The sequence below is a fragment of the Brachyhypopomus gauderio genome, chromosome 14 (assembly GCF_052324685.1).
Source record: "Brachyhypopomus gauderio isolate BG-103 chromosome 14, BGAUD_0.2, whole genome shotgun sequence".
In the NCBI taxonomy this organism is placed as follows: Eukaryota; Metazoa; Chordata; class Actinopteri; order Gymnotiformes; family Hypopomidae; genus Brachyhypopomus; species Brachyhypopomus gauderio.
The window spans coordinates 12,521,260-12,538,509 of NC_135224.1; the positions used below are offsets into that span (position 1 = coordinate 12,521,260).

Below are 17,250 nucleotides of genomic sequence, written 5' to 3' on the forward strand. Positions count from 1 at the left end.
TTACTCTTCTGGGTGTACATCTTTCCCTGTAAATGCCGTCAAAAACAGTTTACTGTCGCTCCATTGTTACACTTACGACAAGATCTAATTCGCAGCTGAGTCTATACTTCCTTAACTCGTTTTAGTTTCGTTTCTGCAACAGATCCCGGTAGCTCGTAGACCTACGCATATCTGCTCCCCTTCAGTTTGTCTCCTAAAACGGAGGAATTATTGAAAACTACACAACAACCACGGGAACCTACTGCAGTAATAAAAATGGGATTAGCAGGGATATTCGTGGCTACGTTCATCCTGGCAGCAGGTAAAGAGAAATTTATAGCTTTTCGCAGTCTTTAAAAAAGGAAGAGAACTTCAGAACAATCGCACACTAACATTTCTTATTGTGTCTGTGATTATTTTTACTTGTATTATTATATTTAAATAATGATTTACTCTTTGGTCGTATTAGATTATTTTGTAATAATTACGTAATTTAAAATAGACATGGACTGTTTTGTCTAAAAGGGCAACTTGATGTCACAGAGACATTGCTTGTTTTAACCTGTGCTGCGCCAAACAAAAATCGATGTGCTACTATGCTCGTAAAAATGAATAGACCTACGTTTACCGTGATTGGGGCTCTACCGTTTGTACGGGACTGAGAACCTTACAATTATTTCACAAGAGACAACATAGTAGCAACAACATTAAATGTTTATAACATCGATATCGATGAACATAAAAACGGAATATTAATAAATCAGTAACTATTGGGCACATAATGACAGGAATGAATAAATCAGCTTGCACGAGGCTGAAGTTCTTTGTTGGTGCAGCAGGCCTGTGAGGTAGGTTTCGCTTTTCATCACGTGCTGGATTTTCACGTGATCTGTGAAAATTTGCTACATGTCAAATGATTACAGTAAGTAGGTAACTATCAAAAAAGTAAATGTAATAAGGATACATTTCCTGTGAGGTTGTTTTAATAGTTAGGGGCATTAGTTTTACGTGACTAGCTTCAAACCTTTTCCTGTGAAGCTGAGAGTTAAGGCCTGATTAGTGTTTGTGTGAGTGCGCGCGCGCGCGCGCGCGATTGTGGGTAAGTGCGGGTGTTACATGTGAAGATGTGTTACTTGCAGTTGTGCTTTATATAAAGAACAAAAATATGTGCTGATTTTCTTTCTCTCTTTAGCTACTGCTTTACCTCTGGAAGATGACTTTCATAAACCTCCAGCCAGCGTTTTGCCCCCTGCTCAATTTGATGCAACGACAACAACTGCGACGACAACAACTGCGACGACAACAACTGCAACGACAGTGACAACAACTACAACAACAACTGCAAAAACAACTAACACGACAACTCCCAAACATACCACCAAAACTACTATAACCACATCTCCCCCAACAACCCACAGCAACACAACCACTCATGCTCCAACTACCCACAGCAACACAACCACTCATGCCCCAACTACCCATAATGCTACAACTGCTCACATTACAACACACACCACCCCAAAACCTGAACCAACACCAAAAACCAATGTCACAGTTGGGAACTTTACATTTGCAAACGGAGGCAAACTGTGTGTTATGGTCCAGGCAGCTATCCAAGTCCACGTTAACAGAAGTGATGTAAGTAGCTTGTCTGTACTTGTGATAATGCACTGTCATTATACAAAATGTCATTGTCTTTGCTGCTCACTACAAACATACTTTAGCCTCCGTGACATTTATTAGGATTACAGATCAACAAGTCGTTAAGGAGTGAGGTTCACACAGATCAATTTTTCCTGAAACAAAATACCTTCAGTAATAAAGTACCAGTTGCTCTGATTTAAACAATTTTGGTTTGTTTAAACAATTACACGTACACATTACACACACACACACACGTGTGTGTGTGTATGTATGTGTGTGTGTGTGTGTGTGTGTGTGTGTGTGTGTGTGTGTTTCAAAACATGTTTTATTAAATTATCTAATTCTAGAATATTTAGATTCTTATTACTCATATTCAAGACACAGTATTATTCAAATATTGATGTATTTTCATTGTTGCATTTTACTCTACAAACGTATGTGTCCATCTCTCTAGGTTGATGATACATACATCCTTCAGCCAGCAGCAACCAATACAAGTGGGCAGTGTGACAAGAATTCTGTCACTCTCAACATTTCCTTCACAGATGGATTCATTGTCATGCATTTCCTTAAGGTAGTATATGCTCTCATAATTAGAATCACTAGTGTGTGTGCGTGTGCGTGTGTGTGTGTGTGTGTGTTCCCACTGTACAGATGGGTAAATGCAGAGAACAAATTTCATTTGGGGTGAAAATCACAATTGACAAATATGGCACATCTGTTATGTTAAGATGACAATAATCTATTTAGCCCATAAAACTCTTTTTTTTCAGACATTTAAAAAGAAATAATATAAAATAATTAAGATTTTATTGTTTTGTTTTGGTTGAACAGAAAAGATTTTGCAATAAGGATTGGCTCAATAAGGATAGTTGTCCCCTTAATAGAATAAAAGAAAGAAATACAATGTTGAATTGAGAATTGAAACTCTTCAGTAGATGCTCTTATTGAATACTGCAGCTGTGGTTTGTTGCTGATAGACTGCAATATAAAAGGAACTTTGGCCCTTGAAGAGGAAGTGGACTGATAAGGGTGTTATTTTTCATTTTTCATACAAGCCTGAGCAACATCGTAGGAAACCATCTGAGCATTGCCCAGATGTCTTTGTTATGCTGTACCTTCTGTGTGCTATCATGAGTTATGATATTGTGATTTTATTTTTATTCATTTATTCATCAAAATTCATTTTTCATATTGAGGAATTTGCTGTTGATTTTTACTGATTTATTCATATTTTGCATATTCAGCTTTTTAAAAATGTCCACACAATATCCATCTAACACTTCACCCAGTGGTGCTGAAATGGTTGAGATGGATGGATCTTAGTCACATGTCATATTTTCCTGACATGAATCATCCTCTGATTCAGATGCCACTTAAACTGTGTGTGTGTGTGTGTGTGTGTGTCTGTCAGCCTGTTTTGTAATCAAATACATATCCTTGTGTTTTTTCCAGAACGAAACAACAAAGACAGTCTATGTCAGCTCTCTGCAAGTCAACTTAAACTACGCCTTTAAATCTGGATGTAGGTCTACAGCCTTAAATTACTTTTTAAAGTCTAAACACGAGACTTTTCATATACTACATATAGGAGATGGGGAAGAAAATTGCAGTCAGAATTATTCTTCATCTGTGTAGTGAATTTCAGTCAGTCCCCTCTTCAAATTATTACATATTTTTATTTTTAATTTTGGAGAATTTCTCCTAAAGGTACATTATTATCACACTCAGCAACTCCACTGGGGCCCTTTCAACCTCACTGCCCCTGGTCCTTAACTGCATTCATGCAGTGAAAATCATGTGCTGTTGTTATTCAAGGAGTGGGAGACAGCAGTAACGCTGGCTGTTGTCAGTCCGTCTCCTGATCCAGGTGCTGCTTACTTTTGTGAGGACATTACACAGAAGTAGATAAGCAGCGTAACCAACTGCAATGAAGAAAGGCCAGTTTGGTGTGATGCTTGCACATGCTTCCTTTGTCTATTATAGTGAAGCCTCTCATGGGTGTTTATAGAAAAGGTCATGTTTTTTATACATGAATGAGAAGATGCTTTACCTAGCATAGGTATGTATGTTACAGTTGAGTTCAGCTCTCAGGATGTGACATTGATATTTCTATGTTAATATGGAAAATGTGACTTCTTTAGGTATTTTGTGCAAGTTTGAACATGGCCATGATCTATGAACAAATAAACAGTGCTGTGTAATCCACGCAATGTGGATTAGCCAGTTTGGCGACACATGTACTGTAACTCAGCTGCTTGTGGGGAGAGACAAGGAAGTAAGAGCTGTCATGTGACACTGAAACCCCACCACACCGCATGACAGTTAAGGTCACAAAGATGTGCAGAGTTTAAGGGTTAAAACATAATGCTGTACTCAAGTCCGCTGTACAAGCAACTCCAGTGAAACAACTACAAACAAACCTTCACTGCTAGCAAATAACAGTTGATTTGATGGCATGCATAATTTGCTGAGGGAATTAATTGTATTTCATGATGACAAAGCACATGGTTTTCAACTGGGTTGCAGTTCCAGAAGGGTCTGAGCAGCCTGCAGAACTAATCACCATGCAGGCTGCAGTACTATTGCCGCATACGGCAGATGCCAGATACCTTCCAAACGCACCATGCATTCAAGCATGCTTCAGTTCAAGGATCCTTTTAAAGATTCTGTAACTGCACTCCCCATATATTGAGCATTTAGTGTGCAGCGCTAACATAAAGGGGGCTGAAATGTGCATAAAATTGTGATATCTTTTTCTTTCTTCCTTTCATGATAGATATAACCAAAATCAGTCAGAAGAATGACTCGATGCAGCTTTTCACTATGAAAGTGAGTCACTCGTACTCCTGCACATCGGAGTCTGTCTACATGGGTGCCGGCGTCTCCCTGAAGTTCAGCAATGACAGGATGCAGGCCTTCGACTTCAACAACAACCAGTTTGGTCTGCGTAAGTAACCATAACAGTAAACTTAGTTTTAAGTGATTTGAAAGTAGGTTGTGGTTTATGATGTATTAGCTGATAGAAGGGTTGCAATGGATGATAAAACATGTTTACAGTCTATCAAAAGTCCACGTGTCTGAAAGTGTTGAAACAGACCAAATTTGTCTATTTTAGATTAATAAGATTATAAGATGTGAAACACATCACATCATTTAAAGGTCTTCTTAATTTAAAGTGAAAGAATAGTCTGTGACGCGTGAGGAGTGCAAATAAAAAAGGACGGTGATCACGCCAGTCTCAAGGAAAAGGGAGGATTCAATGGATAAAATGCACAAACTCAAAACCCAACTAATCTGAACTGAACTAATCTGAACTGAGTAAAATGCTCTCAAGCACTCAGAGCAGAGGTGGGACCAAGTCAGTGTTTTGCAAGTCTCAAGTAAGTCTTTATCCTCAAGTCCCGAGTCAAGTCTCAAGCAAAGACAGTCAAGTCAAGTCAAGTCTCGAGTCAAGACAGGCAACCGTCAAGTCAAGTCCCAAGTCTGAAACTTGGAATTTCAAGTCCTTTCGAGTCTTTTTTTTTTACAGGCACCAACGCTTTACGAATGCTACGCTGATGCATTTCTTTACTCGTTTTGTTGGTGTCCGCAGCCAAAAGATGACAGATCATTTACATTTTATCTTCTCTTAATTACATAAATGTACTTAAACAAGAATGTTTCGTTTTCATTTTACAAGAAAATAGCAAGCTTAATCGTAAGCAAGATGCTGTCATTACGAATGGTTATTCTAAACATTTGGATAAAATGTTTAAATATAGACTAATAAAAGGTTAGGGTTATTTTTTCATTGTTTTCTGTTATTGTGGGGTCACGGTGTAGGCTACTATTGTTACCTGGAGATTCAGTGGGGTCACATATTCTGATGGCTGCTGTCAGAATTGGTCATATATTGGCTCATGGATACCAACAAAACGAGTAAAGAAAGTGCATCAGCGTAGTTTACGTAGCATTCGTAAAGCGTTTGTGCCTCTGAACAAAAACTGTGAAATAGCGCCCCCTGTGGTCACAAAACTCGACGGTCACAGAATCTAACGCTGGTCTGCGTCAGAAGGACGGAAATGAAATTAATGGGGCGCACTTTATAAATATTAATATGCATTTTAGATTTAGATTTGGGGTAAAAAAAAATCAAGTCTTTGCAAGTAAACAGGTTCAAGTCCAATTCAAATCCCAAGTTATTGGTGTAAAAGTCCAAGTCAAGTCTAAGTCTCTGAATATTTTTTCAAGTCAAGTCAAAAGTCTTAATATTAATGACTCGAGTCTGACTCGAGTCCAAGTCATGTGACTCGAGTCCCCACCTCTGACTCAGAGCCCTTAGGTTAGGGGCCAAACGCCTGAAGCACTGGAGTCAAGCACCTGGGGAACTTCACAGGCAGAGGTAATGATAGGAGAATGAGGAGAATAACTTGCTTCGTGATAGTTTCGTGTGGAATGACAGGGCTAGTGGGGTGTGTCAGTTGTCTTAGATTTGCAGTTCTAGCAGGTCAAAGGAATCCAGAATGACAACTATAGCTGTACAGAAAGGTCTGTGAAAGCAACTATAATGCAGTTTCTCTGTTGTGATGTTTGCACTCTGTAAATTGCACTTCTTAAATTAATATGCATATCCATATTTACAAAATAAACTCAAAATATGTTTACCTTTACTTTATAATGGATTTAATGGATTTAATGGGCTTGATGGATGTTAGTGAATTGGTGATTTTACGAAAGCAGAGGTACTTTATGCATGTTATTTGGCTTCGTGCAGGCCTTCAGATCACACACTGCTTTGACGGAGCAGTCCAGTCTAGGGCTGAACGATTAATTGCATTTGCGATAATCTCGCGATATTTTAAAACGCGATTCTCTAATCGCACAGGCTGCGATTTAAGCTGGTCACGTGACTTGGGAGCGAGCCGAACCGAGCCGAGGACGAACGGAGCAAACCCGAGCAGGAGGCAGGGAGGTGGAGAAGTGAAGTTAACACAGCGCACTTTAACTTGTTGCACAATGGCTTCAGGCTCGACAGAAGCTGACACAACTGAAAGTCTAATACCAAAGAGGGGCAGCACATCAGTTATGTGAAATTACTTTGGCTTTAAAAAAAAGATGCTGCTTAACGTCAGGTACTGTGTAAAACGTGCCTTGCTACTGTCGCTACGACGCGAGGTAACACTACAAACCTTCTTCAGCATTAAAAAAACACCTCGTATGATATTTGTAAGGCTAAAATGCCAACGACCAGTGCTGCGTCTTCAAATACGGAAAAGTGTTTCTCTGCGCTTATACAGCTTTAGTATGCGGTGAGCAGCGAAATACCGTAAAATCACGCATATAGGCGCAATAAGACTTAAAGCACAGATGAATCGCAAAAGTGCGGATAGCTTGACCGGTCCAGCAGACAGGGTTCACTGACCAAACCGTTTGAAAGTGTAACTCCTTATGGATATAATTCGAAGCGTCACGCTGAAATAACTCGGGCAGTAACGGAGTTCATAGCGAAAGACATGATGTCTGTTAATATAGTGAACAAGCCCGGCTTCATGGCTTTATTAAACACACTGGATATGCGCTACCAAATGCCCTCACGCACATATTTTAGCCAAGTTGCTATACCTGCAGGGTTGCCAACTCACGCATTGAGCGTCTTAGACTAAAAAGTTACTAGTTCGCTCTGGCGCCAACCACGGGCGATCGATCGATCACGATATAATAATAATACTTAAATTTTGTCCATTTTACACCCCCCCATAACAACAAATTACGTTTGCCACCCACTCCAGGTTCAAGTCTCACTCCAAGCGATCTTGAAAAGTTGGCAACCCTGTATCTGAGCTGTATAAAAAAATGCCGAAACAGTTTCCTTAAAACAGTGGGAAAAAATCGCGATTTTAAATCACAATCGCAATTTATAGATAAAAAATTGCAATTAGATTATTTTCCAAAATCGTTCAGCCCCAGTCCAGTCCAAGAGCTAGCCATGTCAACTCTGTTGAGGAAGAAATGAAAACAAAACTCAATTGTCATTGTGCAAACACAAGTGTGAGATGGCACATCAAGTGAATTAGCTGTCCAAAAATGCTTTTAAACTACAGTGCCTGACAAAGCAACTGGGACGCTATGCTAATATTTACTGGATATTGGTGCACAAAAAAAAACAAAAAAAATTTGAATTACAGAATGAAGTGTGGGTGTTTCTACTGCATGTTGTATTTTATTACTTTCAAATATAGTGCTCAAATTTGCCAATAATTTACACCGATATCTTAGCATGGGTATTTCGATATAAACAAGTACATAGGTTTTCATGTTCTGTGCGATAAGTAATCATATAAGGCACCTGCCTACAATTGTTTTTCTCAAAGGCTTTCCCAAGCTGCTTCTGCACACTGTAGATTCTTATCTATGTTGATAGATTCCTGTCCTCAGAAACTGATGCGCATCCCTTGAAATAAACCAGGGATACTCACTATGATGTTCAGCCTAATATAATCTGGCCATTCCGGTTTGATGAGAGGTTTCTGGGTAGGAACGGCATCTTGCTTAAAGCAGATAACTCCTGGATTCCAGCAAACGAACCAGCCTATATTGCATATTTACTGAAATTTAAATGTGGGTGGGTATATGGATGCACGGATGTATAGATGAAACTCCACAAAGCGCACCAGTCTATAAGTCAAAATAATGTGTATTTTAATAAATGACATCATACATATTTAATACATAGATATTGTAATACATTTTTAGTATGTTCTGTTTGTGGTGGTTGAGTGAGTTCACAAATTCAAAGTGTCGTAAAGATGATCCTTTCTTTGAGTTGGCAGTTTTATACGGTCCTGTGCTTTTGCCATGTGCCCTGTGGAACTGGCTACGTTCTTATGGTCATATAGATTAACAGAGTCGTTGATTCCCTTTCATTTCAAATGGTGTCGTCAAATGCTCATGCATTCAGACTTAAAACAGGCACCAAGGGCAGAAACCTACAGGATTAATGTAGTTTTTCATATTCTTTTTCCTGGTCTCCTAGTGAAGGTTTCTCTGAAGCTTATGAAAAAAATGTATACATGTAAAAGTAAACATGGATTTGTTTTCCTATACCATATACAACATTTGCTATTTATTGGTGCCATGGAGAACACCTTAGTAACCATGCCTCCGTTTGTCTTTTGCTGTAGCTGACCTTTGCAAGGCCGACCAGCCTAACTACACCGTGGCTATTGCTGTGGGCATCGTTCTTATTATCCTCATTGTCATCGTGGTCGTGGCTTACATGATCAGCAGGAGGAAGAGGACAGACGGCTACCAGTCTCTCTGAAAGACATCCAACAGTTCACAGACAAGACCATTCTGTGCAAGTTAGAATGAGTGTGGCACAGTGTGATGCGTTTGTGAGGCAGATTACAAACACTTGAGACAAGGAATTTCTTCGTTCATAAAAACTTGAAATCCTTTTCAGGCATCAGTTGTTTTTGCTTCTGTAGCTAACATTATTTATCCATCATCTCAGTTTTAACCATCAACACAATTGCATAATGAAGAGATTTTGTGTTTTATCAGTGTAATGCATCCTAGCTCATGCTTACCTGTGCTTTTTTCACTGCGCTTAAATGCTACTGACTTTGTTTGCTTATATAGGCACTTTGATTAGTCAATTTTTCCTTTCATACAATTGATCAGCTTCTTTATACAACACCCTAGTCTTCATGCCATCTTTTGTGAGATTTCCAGTGATAACTAGATCTGGTACAGTTATTACTTAGTAATCTGCTAATCCTGAAATTAGGTTTAACTGAATGAGTAGCTGATCCGAGGTCAGTACAACATTACAGTACAACAGGGCAACATGTCCAGATGGAGCCTTGGGAATGGAGGGATGGGTCAGCATAGCTCCATGAGGAATCAGAGGAATCTGCCAAAACAACCTGCCTTATTTCTTCACAAGTTCAGTGATGTAGCCTTTAAGTAACTTAAATATTACATAACCTCTAGATTAGAAGGAATTCAGGTTTAAGGGTACCTAAGGGAAAGTTTATATTTTTTTTCATTCAAGTTTTTTAATATTTACTGCATTATTTGCATTAAATATTTGCATATTTCCTGCTTGGAGCTAAAAGAAAGGGATTTAATACATGTTAAAATAATGAATTTGTATCGTTGTTTCTGTTTTAGTTTTGTTCCAGCTGACTGGATAAATGGGCAGTCGTTATGGATCTGATTTTGATCTCTCAAAATGGTTGCATCATACATCATCGTCATATCTTAGCTTGGTTGAGGTTTTGTCCAGCAGATGCTGCTGTAGCTCATTTTTCAGTGGAGAAGCTACACACAATCTACAGTTTTAACATCATTTTATTTGCTCAGTAGCATCTTTTCTCCAATAATGGGCGACTCTTGTCCACACATCTTTAATTATAAAAAATCTAAAAGAATAAAGGGAATATCTTGTAAAGGATTTTTTTTTATGTATCCCAATAAATCTTTTAAAAGATAATCTGCATTCTTTTTTTTCTGACAATAATGTATATAGGAAGAAACAGCAGACGTGGGTGGCACTTCACCTTTACTTTCCATAGTGAAGACATACAATAAGACACACAAACAGTGGCGGACTTAGAAATTTGGGGGCTCAAGGCGAATTTTGCTAGGGGGCCCATCAATATTAATATGCGAGAAATAAGTCAGCTAATCAGGAGGCCCCTATAATGGGCTGCAGTGGGAGGGGCCCAAGGCAGTTGCCTAGCCACGCCTCTTTGCAAAGACCGCCTCTGCACACAAACAGAACGGCAGTCTCTTAACGTGAAACGAAGTTACAGCGCAAAACGCTAACTAAAGTGAAGCAGCTATATTCTCTCACTCGCTGTAGGGTCTAACATAAGAGTCCAGTGACAGTGCTGCACTCAGTACGGCTCAGTCTGGACCTGTGGGTTAAAGTGCTAGCAGTGATTAGTAAAGAAATGTGAGTGAGGTGTGTAGAGTGTGTCAGTAAGAGGGCGATTGGGAACGTGAGAGTGACCGAGAGCGTGTGTGTGAGGGAAAGAGCATCTCCGTTCGTCGCTGAAGACCAGCTCACCGTCACAAATATGTTTAGCCACTTGTTTTCCTTTGAAACGAGAAAATATCAAACAACAGAAAATGATTAGTGCCACCTTGTCTCAACGCAATTGACACTATTTTTCCACGAGGAGTCATGGTGCGGGAGATCCCACATGTCCGAACGGAACGTCCTCCGCTGGATATGTGTTGGACTCACGGGGGACCTGGCGTGGTTTGTGTCTCTCGCCTCTCTCCCTGGAAGATGTAAAGGAAGTGTAGGCCTACATATTTGGATCGCTGGGTTTCTGCTGGTTGGATTAGGTGTTGCCCTGGTGTACCGGGAAATTAAGAGTGGGGTCAGTTATCCAACGCCCACGAAAATTGCCCAACATGATTGATGCGATGGGTAGAGCTGTCGGAATGCAGACTGTGACTGTTAGTAAAAGCTTGGAGTCGATTGTGGAGGGTATCAATGCTCTAAGCGTGAAGTTGGATCAGTTGGGAGACCGCTGACTTAAGAGGAGTTTCGCGGGCTCCTTGCTAAATTCTTCCGTTATCTACATTGGCGCCCAAACAAAATTCTCCCCGAAGGTCGTCGTCTTGGTTACCTACTCCTTCCCCCCACAAAGAGACTGTCAGAGGATGGCCCTCGCCTCCCACCGTGAACTTTGACACAAAAACTGTGCGCCAGGCCTCTGGCTCCCCCTCCCCATCTGAACGAATCACGCCTCTCACGGCTTGACTGTCTGTGTTATCAATGCTTGTATGTGCTATTTGGATTTTTTGCGTGCACACATAAAAGACTGTTGTCCTGTTGGAAGAATAATCTGTGGTCATAATTTTTTGTCTCCTCCTAATGTTTATCTCTCTATGTTTCTCCCCACATTCTGCGAAACGGTGGCGCGTCTCTTGATGCTCTACACTGAGGCCCTAGAGAACGATATTTCATTGCCTTGTACTTGTACAGTGTATGACAATAAAGCTATTCACTATTCACTATTCTTGTGCATCATAAAACAGAGACACGTAAGAACTTCAATAAAATATACACTACACATTTTCACACAATATTTCTACAGTCAAAATGTTATACTATTCAGTTACTATGTAGTTTGCTGTGACTCCATAATAGATAAAGCACCTTACTATGATTTACTATCATTTAACTAATCAATAGATACAGTGATCAAAAGCCATTTAACTGAATAGCACAATAATCGCGGTCCCACATCATACACCTCAGTAGTAACATGACTATGCCCCTGTAATATCTAGACAGTAATAACAGTAATTTTCTAGATGAGGTATATATTACAGCCCTGGTATTACCTGTGTGTTATGTCCTGCGTGCTGAGGGCCCCACTCCATTGCATTCTGGACATTCAGCTCAGACCTTGACCCCTCAGCAGAGGGGGAGAGCAACAGGAAGCGGAGAGAGTGAGAGCACTACATTGTTAGAGATCTGTTTGAGTACTTAGAGGATCGCGATTGTGAGACTTGCTTTTATGAGATTTTACTTACTTTGGTCCTCACCCTCACACTGAGTTTGCATTTCTTTCGTTCCACTAGCTGCTGTTGTTGTTTTGTATGTACTTCATGGTTTTGTGCACTGGTCGTAGAGAGTGGCTGCTATTTTTGTTGGGTTTGAGGTTTCGTCACTGTTTTGTGCTTCGGGGTTAGTGTAGTCCTATTTGTGTTTCTCTTTCTGAGTAAATCTGGTCAGTGTGTTTTTGTTTCTTGTGTGGGTTTTGTTTCTTCAGGTGACAGGAAGTATTTGTGTATGTTTGTATATATTGAGTACAGTACACTGAAAGTGTTTGAATCTCTGTTTTTATTTCTTTTCCACAAGTATTTGTTAGCCACTCACATTCCTACTCTTGTTGCTGCCTCGTTGTCTAGACAAGGTCATAACCAATGTTACCACCATGATGATTGTCCTTTCTAACGTTGAAGTCGTCCCTGGTCCTGGACCTGCCTGCGAATAACTGTAACTGTATAACTGTTCCGTGACTCACGTCGGCATCCACTTCTTCTCCCGCAACGCCCGCAGTATCCCGTTGTCATTACTACACTGAAGCTAATATAATGACAATTCTATAATTTATATAATCATGTGTATCGAAGTATAATAACTTTACAAAGTACAGCATCGATGCTACATAAAACGTATAGCATACCCCTTCACCATGGCAGCAGTCATGGAGAAAAGTGAACAAACACAGGATGTTTTGGATGAAGTTTTTATAAGCATTCTTTCGAATTTCACTTTATAAACTGACAAATACAGGTTCATACCTTTATAGCTTATTTACTATTATCCATAACGCTAATACTACGCATGCTGTTCATAATTGTTATCAACCATTAAGCACAGAAAAACGCGCTTTATTTTACCGTAAAGATATCGCTGTTGAGTACTTTGGAATGTCTTAGAGTTTGTTTATGTCTCGGTGCGAGTAAGGGACGCGGAGAGCTACAACATACAACATTTATTCCCGTGAAGACACAGCCTATATTGCGACAATAACAAACAACAGACACGCACCGCGGACCGTACCAAGGACGCATGAACGGGGGTGGGGTGCCGGACGGTTAGTTTTTCTGCTTTTTCTGCAATATTTCACAACGTGTACAGCTGCCACCACAGAGAGGGGTTTTGAAGGCAGGGATTGAGCACAGGGGAGAGGGAAGTAGAGAGGCCTGGTGGTTGTACTCATTTGAATATTAAAGCAAAATTCAAGTGCCACTCTTCTGAGTCTTAGCAGCTGCAGTTTTAACGGTGGACTATTGCATCCACGACTTCAGATGGCGTAATTTGCATTGACGTTTTAATGTGGGAAATACGAGGTTTCAAGCGAGAAAAATTGCAAGCTTCCAGTTGTACTGAAGGCAACATTAATCCTACAGTTGTGTGCAAGACTTCCCAGATGTTTCCTGTGATCGAACTTCTTGCGTGGGCAGGACTAAATAACTGGAAAGCTTATAAGTCCCTTTGTGGTTTTCTCAGAATCTCCATGTATTTCGATGCTAAAACAGGCTTCGACACAAACAGGATCTCCTACATGTAGTATTACCAAACTTACAAAAAAGGTAACAAGCACAAGCCTTGATTTATTGCAGCAAGTTTGTTTTATTACTTAATCAATGTACCAAGCAAAGTTTTTTAAACAATCTACCCAGATTCATCAATTTCATTAAATGTGTGACATATCAAAAGTAAGTTTTGATATGCCTTTATTGGCCACAATCTTTTAAAATTCCCGTAACACGAAGTACTGTAATAATAGAAAATATAACAGCGAACTACGGTTATATTGGAATCTTGGGTCTTTGCAGATGTTAATCTGCGTCAGAGTTCATCGTTTGGGGTGGGACCATAGTGGGGCTGAAAAATATCAGAATCCAATACGCAAGGAAAGTTTTTGCACGGACTTCTGTTTGTGCGAGGACGCCTTACCGACATTTAGACCAAAGGACAGTAAACATGGCAGGTAAGCCTATGCTATATCTTCTTCAACTTTAGACGTATATTCTTGTATTCCGTTTTCGTAAAAACATAGGTAATAGGTTGAAATCACAAGCTGAATTAGATTTACGTTAGCTCATTTATACAACCAAATCTAGTGCTAGTCCATTAGACGGAATTTTAGAGTTATTTAGAGATTTAGTTACAATTAATGGAAAGTGATAATCCCAGTAAAGTTAATTTCCTTAACCAATGATAAAGAAGGAAGCAATAACTGCACAGTCTTCCAGATAAGTCTTGAATCACTCTGTACATAACCACACAAAAATCATATTTTGCCTGAGATTCTCAAAGGTAAGTAATTTTGCTTTGACACTCATCTGATTTATGTGTCAAATTTAATGTAAGCTATACTAGCTTTATATTGTGTAGTAATTATAAGCACTTACATCAGGAATATTTGCCATGCAGCTGTTTCTGGTTTTCCTTATTCATACTTCTGAAATAACAATGTTGCTACTTGAGTGTTCCACTATTGACTGCTACTTTGATTTTATGTTTCACAGAAGAAGGTGAGGTGGAGATGATTGACTCTACTGCTTGTGGTGCTGGACCACCAAACCAAAGCTCCACACCTGAAACAGGAGTCCTAGTGAAGGTCGCCTTTCAGAAAGACCTCTACCATAAATACAAATACCTGGAGTCAGAACCTAAAGCTTTAGGGGTGCGTATATGAAACCTACCATTGAGGGTCACTTTAATCTTTTTAATGTTTTAAATGTTTCTTCACAATGTAGAATGGTGTTATCTGTTATTCTCTTCTCCAAAGACTACACAGATTATGCTGAGTCTCTTTGTCTTGAGTACCAGACTTGCCACATTGAGAGAGAATCTGAAGTTACAGTTTATCTTCGGAAATCTGACTTTATTTGTAAGCATTAGCCATTTATAATTGACCAGATAATTATTTTATCTGGGCCTACCTCATGTAATTCTGATGCAGTTGGCTATTTTCCATTCAGTGCCTGATATGTAGTGTGCATTTGTTTTCAATCCTGCAGGGTTTAATAGCTGGTAGTGTGGCAATAGCTGCTCAGAATCTCCATCTTCCTACAGTAAGCAAGGACGAACAAACGCATCACCTGAACATCATGATGCCACATAGCTGTCATTATTCAGATTACATTCACAGCACACACGTGATTGTTTCATTACACTTGTGATTTAAATGTGTGCACCTCTGTCTCTGTACCTCCATCTGGGCTTTGTTTCCTAACAGCTGAAGGCCTGTTTTGGAGTGCAGGTTGTGATGTGTGTCCTGTCAGTGACCAGCTTTATCAGTAGCATGAATCTACTGCTAACACACTCAGTCACCCATGCATGCTGGTATGAAAATGTCACTTCGGAAATAGACATGTGTAATAGACTCCAGGTAATGTATTCATCTGGATCATTGCAGCATCTTTACGTTTTTTTACAGTCTGCCCCTTACTATTACAGAACATGGTCGTAAAGCATTAATGATTTCATATTGCTTTGTAGTTAACACTAATTACATTGGCACTTCTGACATTTAAAAAGGATTTTACATATGACATTTGGATGTCTTAGCATACATATGATGATCACATTCATTGACAGGATGATTTAGCATTTGGCATGGCTTGTTTATATAATTTCTCTTTTCCAAATGTTAAGGGATCTTAATTCATAATCTCAACCATAATAAATAACAAAATCATACTTAATATGATTTTAATAAGTATCATATTATTAGTATTAATATTGATGCAATTTTTGTGTGGTACTAATAGCGTGGTCCTAATATCTTAAAAGCAGATACTCATTTAAATATTAATCTATGAAAATCATGTTTGCTCAGTATTTCCTCTCTACAATGAGGATTCCTTACCTCTTTGTACTGAAGACAATTCTCATAATTAGTTTCAGAAGTAATTTTGACACAAGTGCAGAGACACTTCTTACATTGAATCTTTAAATGAACATATAAGCTAATTTACTGACGCTTTCCAGGTAGCACATTCAAAAACACAGAAATGTAAAGACACAGGCTCTGTATACAGAATGGATCCCTAAATTTTGCAACATAACAAACCATATCCATTATTTCATTTCATGGCCCATGTAGCCCCTATTTGACCATACCATGGGATTGGAAATGCTGGTACAGGCGACTCAAATTGCTCTTTCTGTCACCTTGGCTGCGTTCTGCTGCAAAGTCATTCAGTGCTGCAACCCACAGCCCAGCATGGTAAGAGCACACTAAAAGTACATCTGTTACTCCAGACTTCACAGCAGTTTAAGATCAGTGGAAATGATTAATATACTGTCTTGTGTTCCTTCTTTCAGCCTGTCATTGCTGTGAACACACCACAAGCTCCTGAGTGAAAGAGTTGCAAGTCGTTAAAAATTCTATTTTATATCACTTGAGTTCATTTATATATAATACATACATAAACATGCAATATAATTTTTATATAATGTACATACTCTTAAAACATATGTAGGTACTGAATCTATAATGTGGAGTATTAGCATAGCATTAAAGATAATGCACTTTCATTGACAGTGTTTCACTTCTTCAAACACTTTGTGCAATTATTTGACATAATTAGGCTAAAGAATGTGTTTTTCAGAGTCATACAGTCATTACATACAGTTTCACCTAGTGAATAAAGGGATTATTGTATATGTAGCAGTCCATGTATTTCCTTTGGCTGTAGTTCTATATGAGTGTGTTCATCCGTCACACCTGTAGCTTGTCTCGTTATCGTTATATGTTGCGCTTGATTGTTGTTGCGCTGACACATCTTGTTGAATAAATGCTATTGAAAGTGTTCCTCATCTCAGTATCCTGCATTCCCCTCGCCGTGCCATTATGATGTCATGGCTATACTGATTAATGTCATTGTGTTTATGATGATGCTAATATAAAAGTTGAGCTCTGCTCTAAATTGTATTTTTAAAGTTGTCTTTATCTTGGTTTCCATTTTGTGTTCCTAAAGGACAGAATGTGGGCTTCTGGCTTGTATTTTATAGCCTAGGAACTCAACCATGACTTCTTCAATGATATATACCAACCTTCTGGTTTCAATAGTGCTGGTGGTTGGAACTGTACT

At 39.2% G+C, this 17,250-nt stretch overlaps 2 protein-coding genes across 4 annotated transcripts; both read left to right on the top strand.

The window, feature by feature from the left end:
* Window positions 1-117: 117 nt before the first annotated feature.
* Window positions 118-10,102, top strand: cd68 (CD68 molecule). The gene is made up of 6 exons (XM_076972208.1): window positions 118-301; window positions 1,172-1,617; window positions 2,078-2,197; window positions 3,079-3,148; window positions 4,403-4,573; window positions 8,787-10,102. Exons 1-6 carry the CDS (start codon window positions 256-258, stop codon window positions 8,924-8,926), a joined length of 993 nt encoding a protein of 330 aa, XP_076828323.1. The 5' UTR covers window positions 118-255; the 3' UTR covers window positions 8,927-10,102.
* Window positions 10,103-13,317: 3,215 nt separating this feature from the next.
* LOC143474684 (uncharacterized) lies at window positions 13,318-16,968 on the top strand. 3 transcript variants are annotated; one of them, XM_076972209.1, is made up of 8 exons: window positions 13,332-13,734; window positions 13,981-14,135; window positions 14,677-14,834; window positions 14,940-15,041; window positions 15,172-15,225; window positions 15,390-15,542; window positions 16,260-16,382; window positions 16,481-16,968. In XM_076972209.1, the coding sequence occupies exons 2-8, from the start codon at window positions 14,129-14,131 to the stop codon at window positions 16,517-16,519; spliced, it is 636 nt and encodes a 211-aa protein (XP_076828324.1). In that variant the 5' UTR covers window positions 13,332-13,734; window positions 13,981-14,128; the 3' UTR covers window positions 16,520-16,968. The 3 variants fall into 3 exon arrangements, with proteins under 3 accessions (XP_076828326.1, XP_076828324.1, XP_076828325.1); XM_076972211.1 differs by lacking the exon at window positions 15,390-15,542 and having other exon boundaries at window positions 13,318-13,734; XM_076972210.1 differs by having other exon boundaries at window positions 13,332-14,135.
* Window positions 16,969-17,250: the final 282 nt, after the last annotated feature.

Coding starts and splice junctions, on each gene's coding strand:
- cd68 (XM_076972208.1), top strand. CDS start 256: ATGGGATTAGCAGGGATATTCGTGGCTACGTTCATCCTGGCAGCAG. Junction 1,618..2,077: donor TCCACGTTAACAGAAGTGAT/GTAAGTAGCTTG, acceptor CCATCTCTCTAG/GTTGATGATACATACATCCT. Junction 2,198..3,078: donor TTGTCATGCATTTCCTTAAG/GTAGTATATGCT, acceptor TGTTTTTTCCAG/AACGAAACAACAAAGACAGT.
- LOC143474684 (XM_076972210.1), top strand. Junction 15,226..15,389: donor AGAATCTCCATCTTCCTACA/GTAAGCAAGGAC, acceptor GTTTCCTAACAG/CTGAAGGCCTGTTTTGGAGT. Junction 16,383..16,480: donor GCAACCCACAGCCCAGCATG/GTAAGAGCACAC, acceptor TCCTTCTTTCAG/CCTGTCATTGCTGTGAACAC.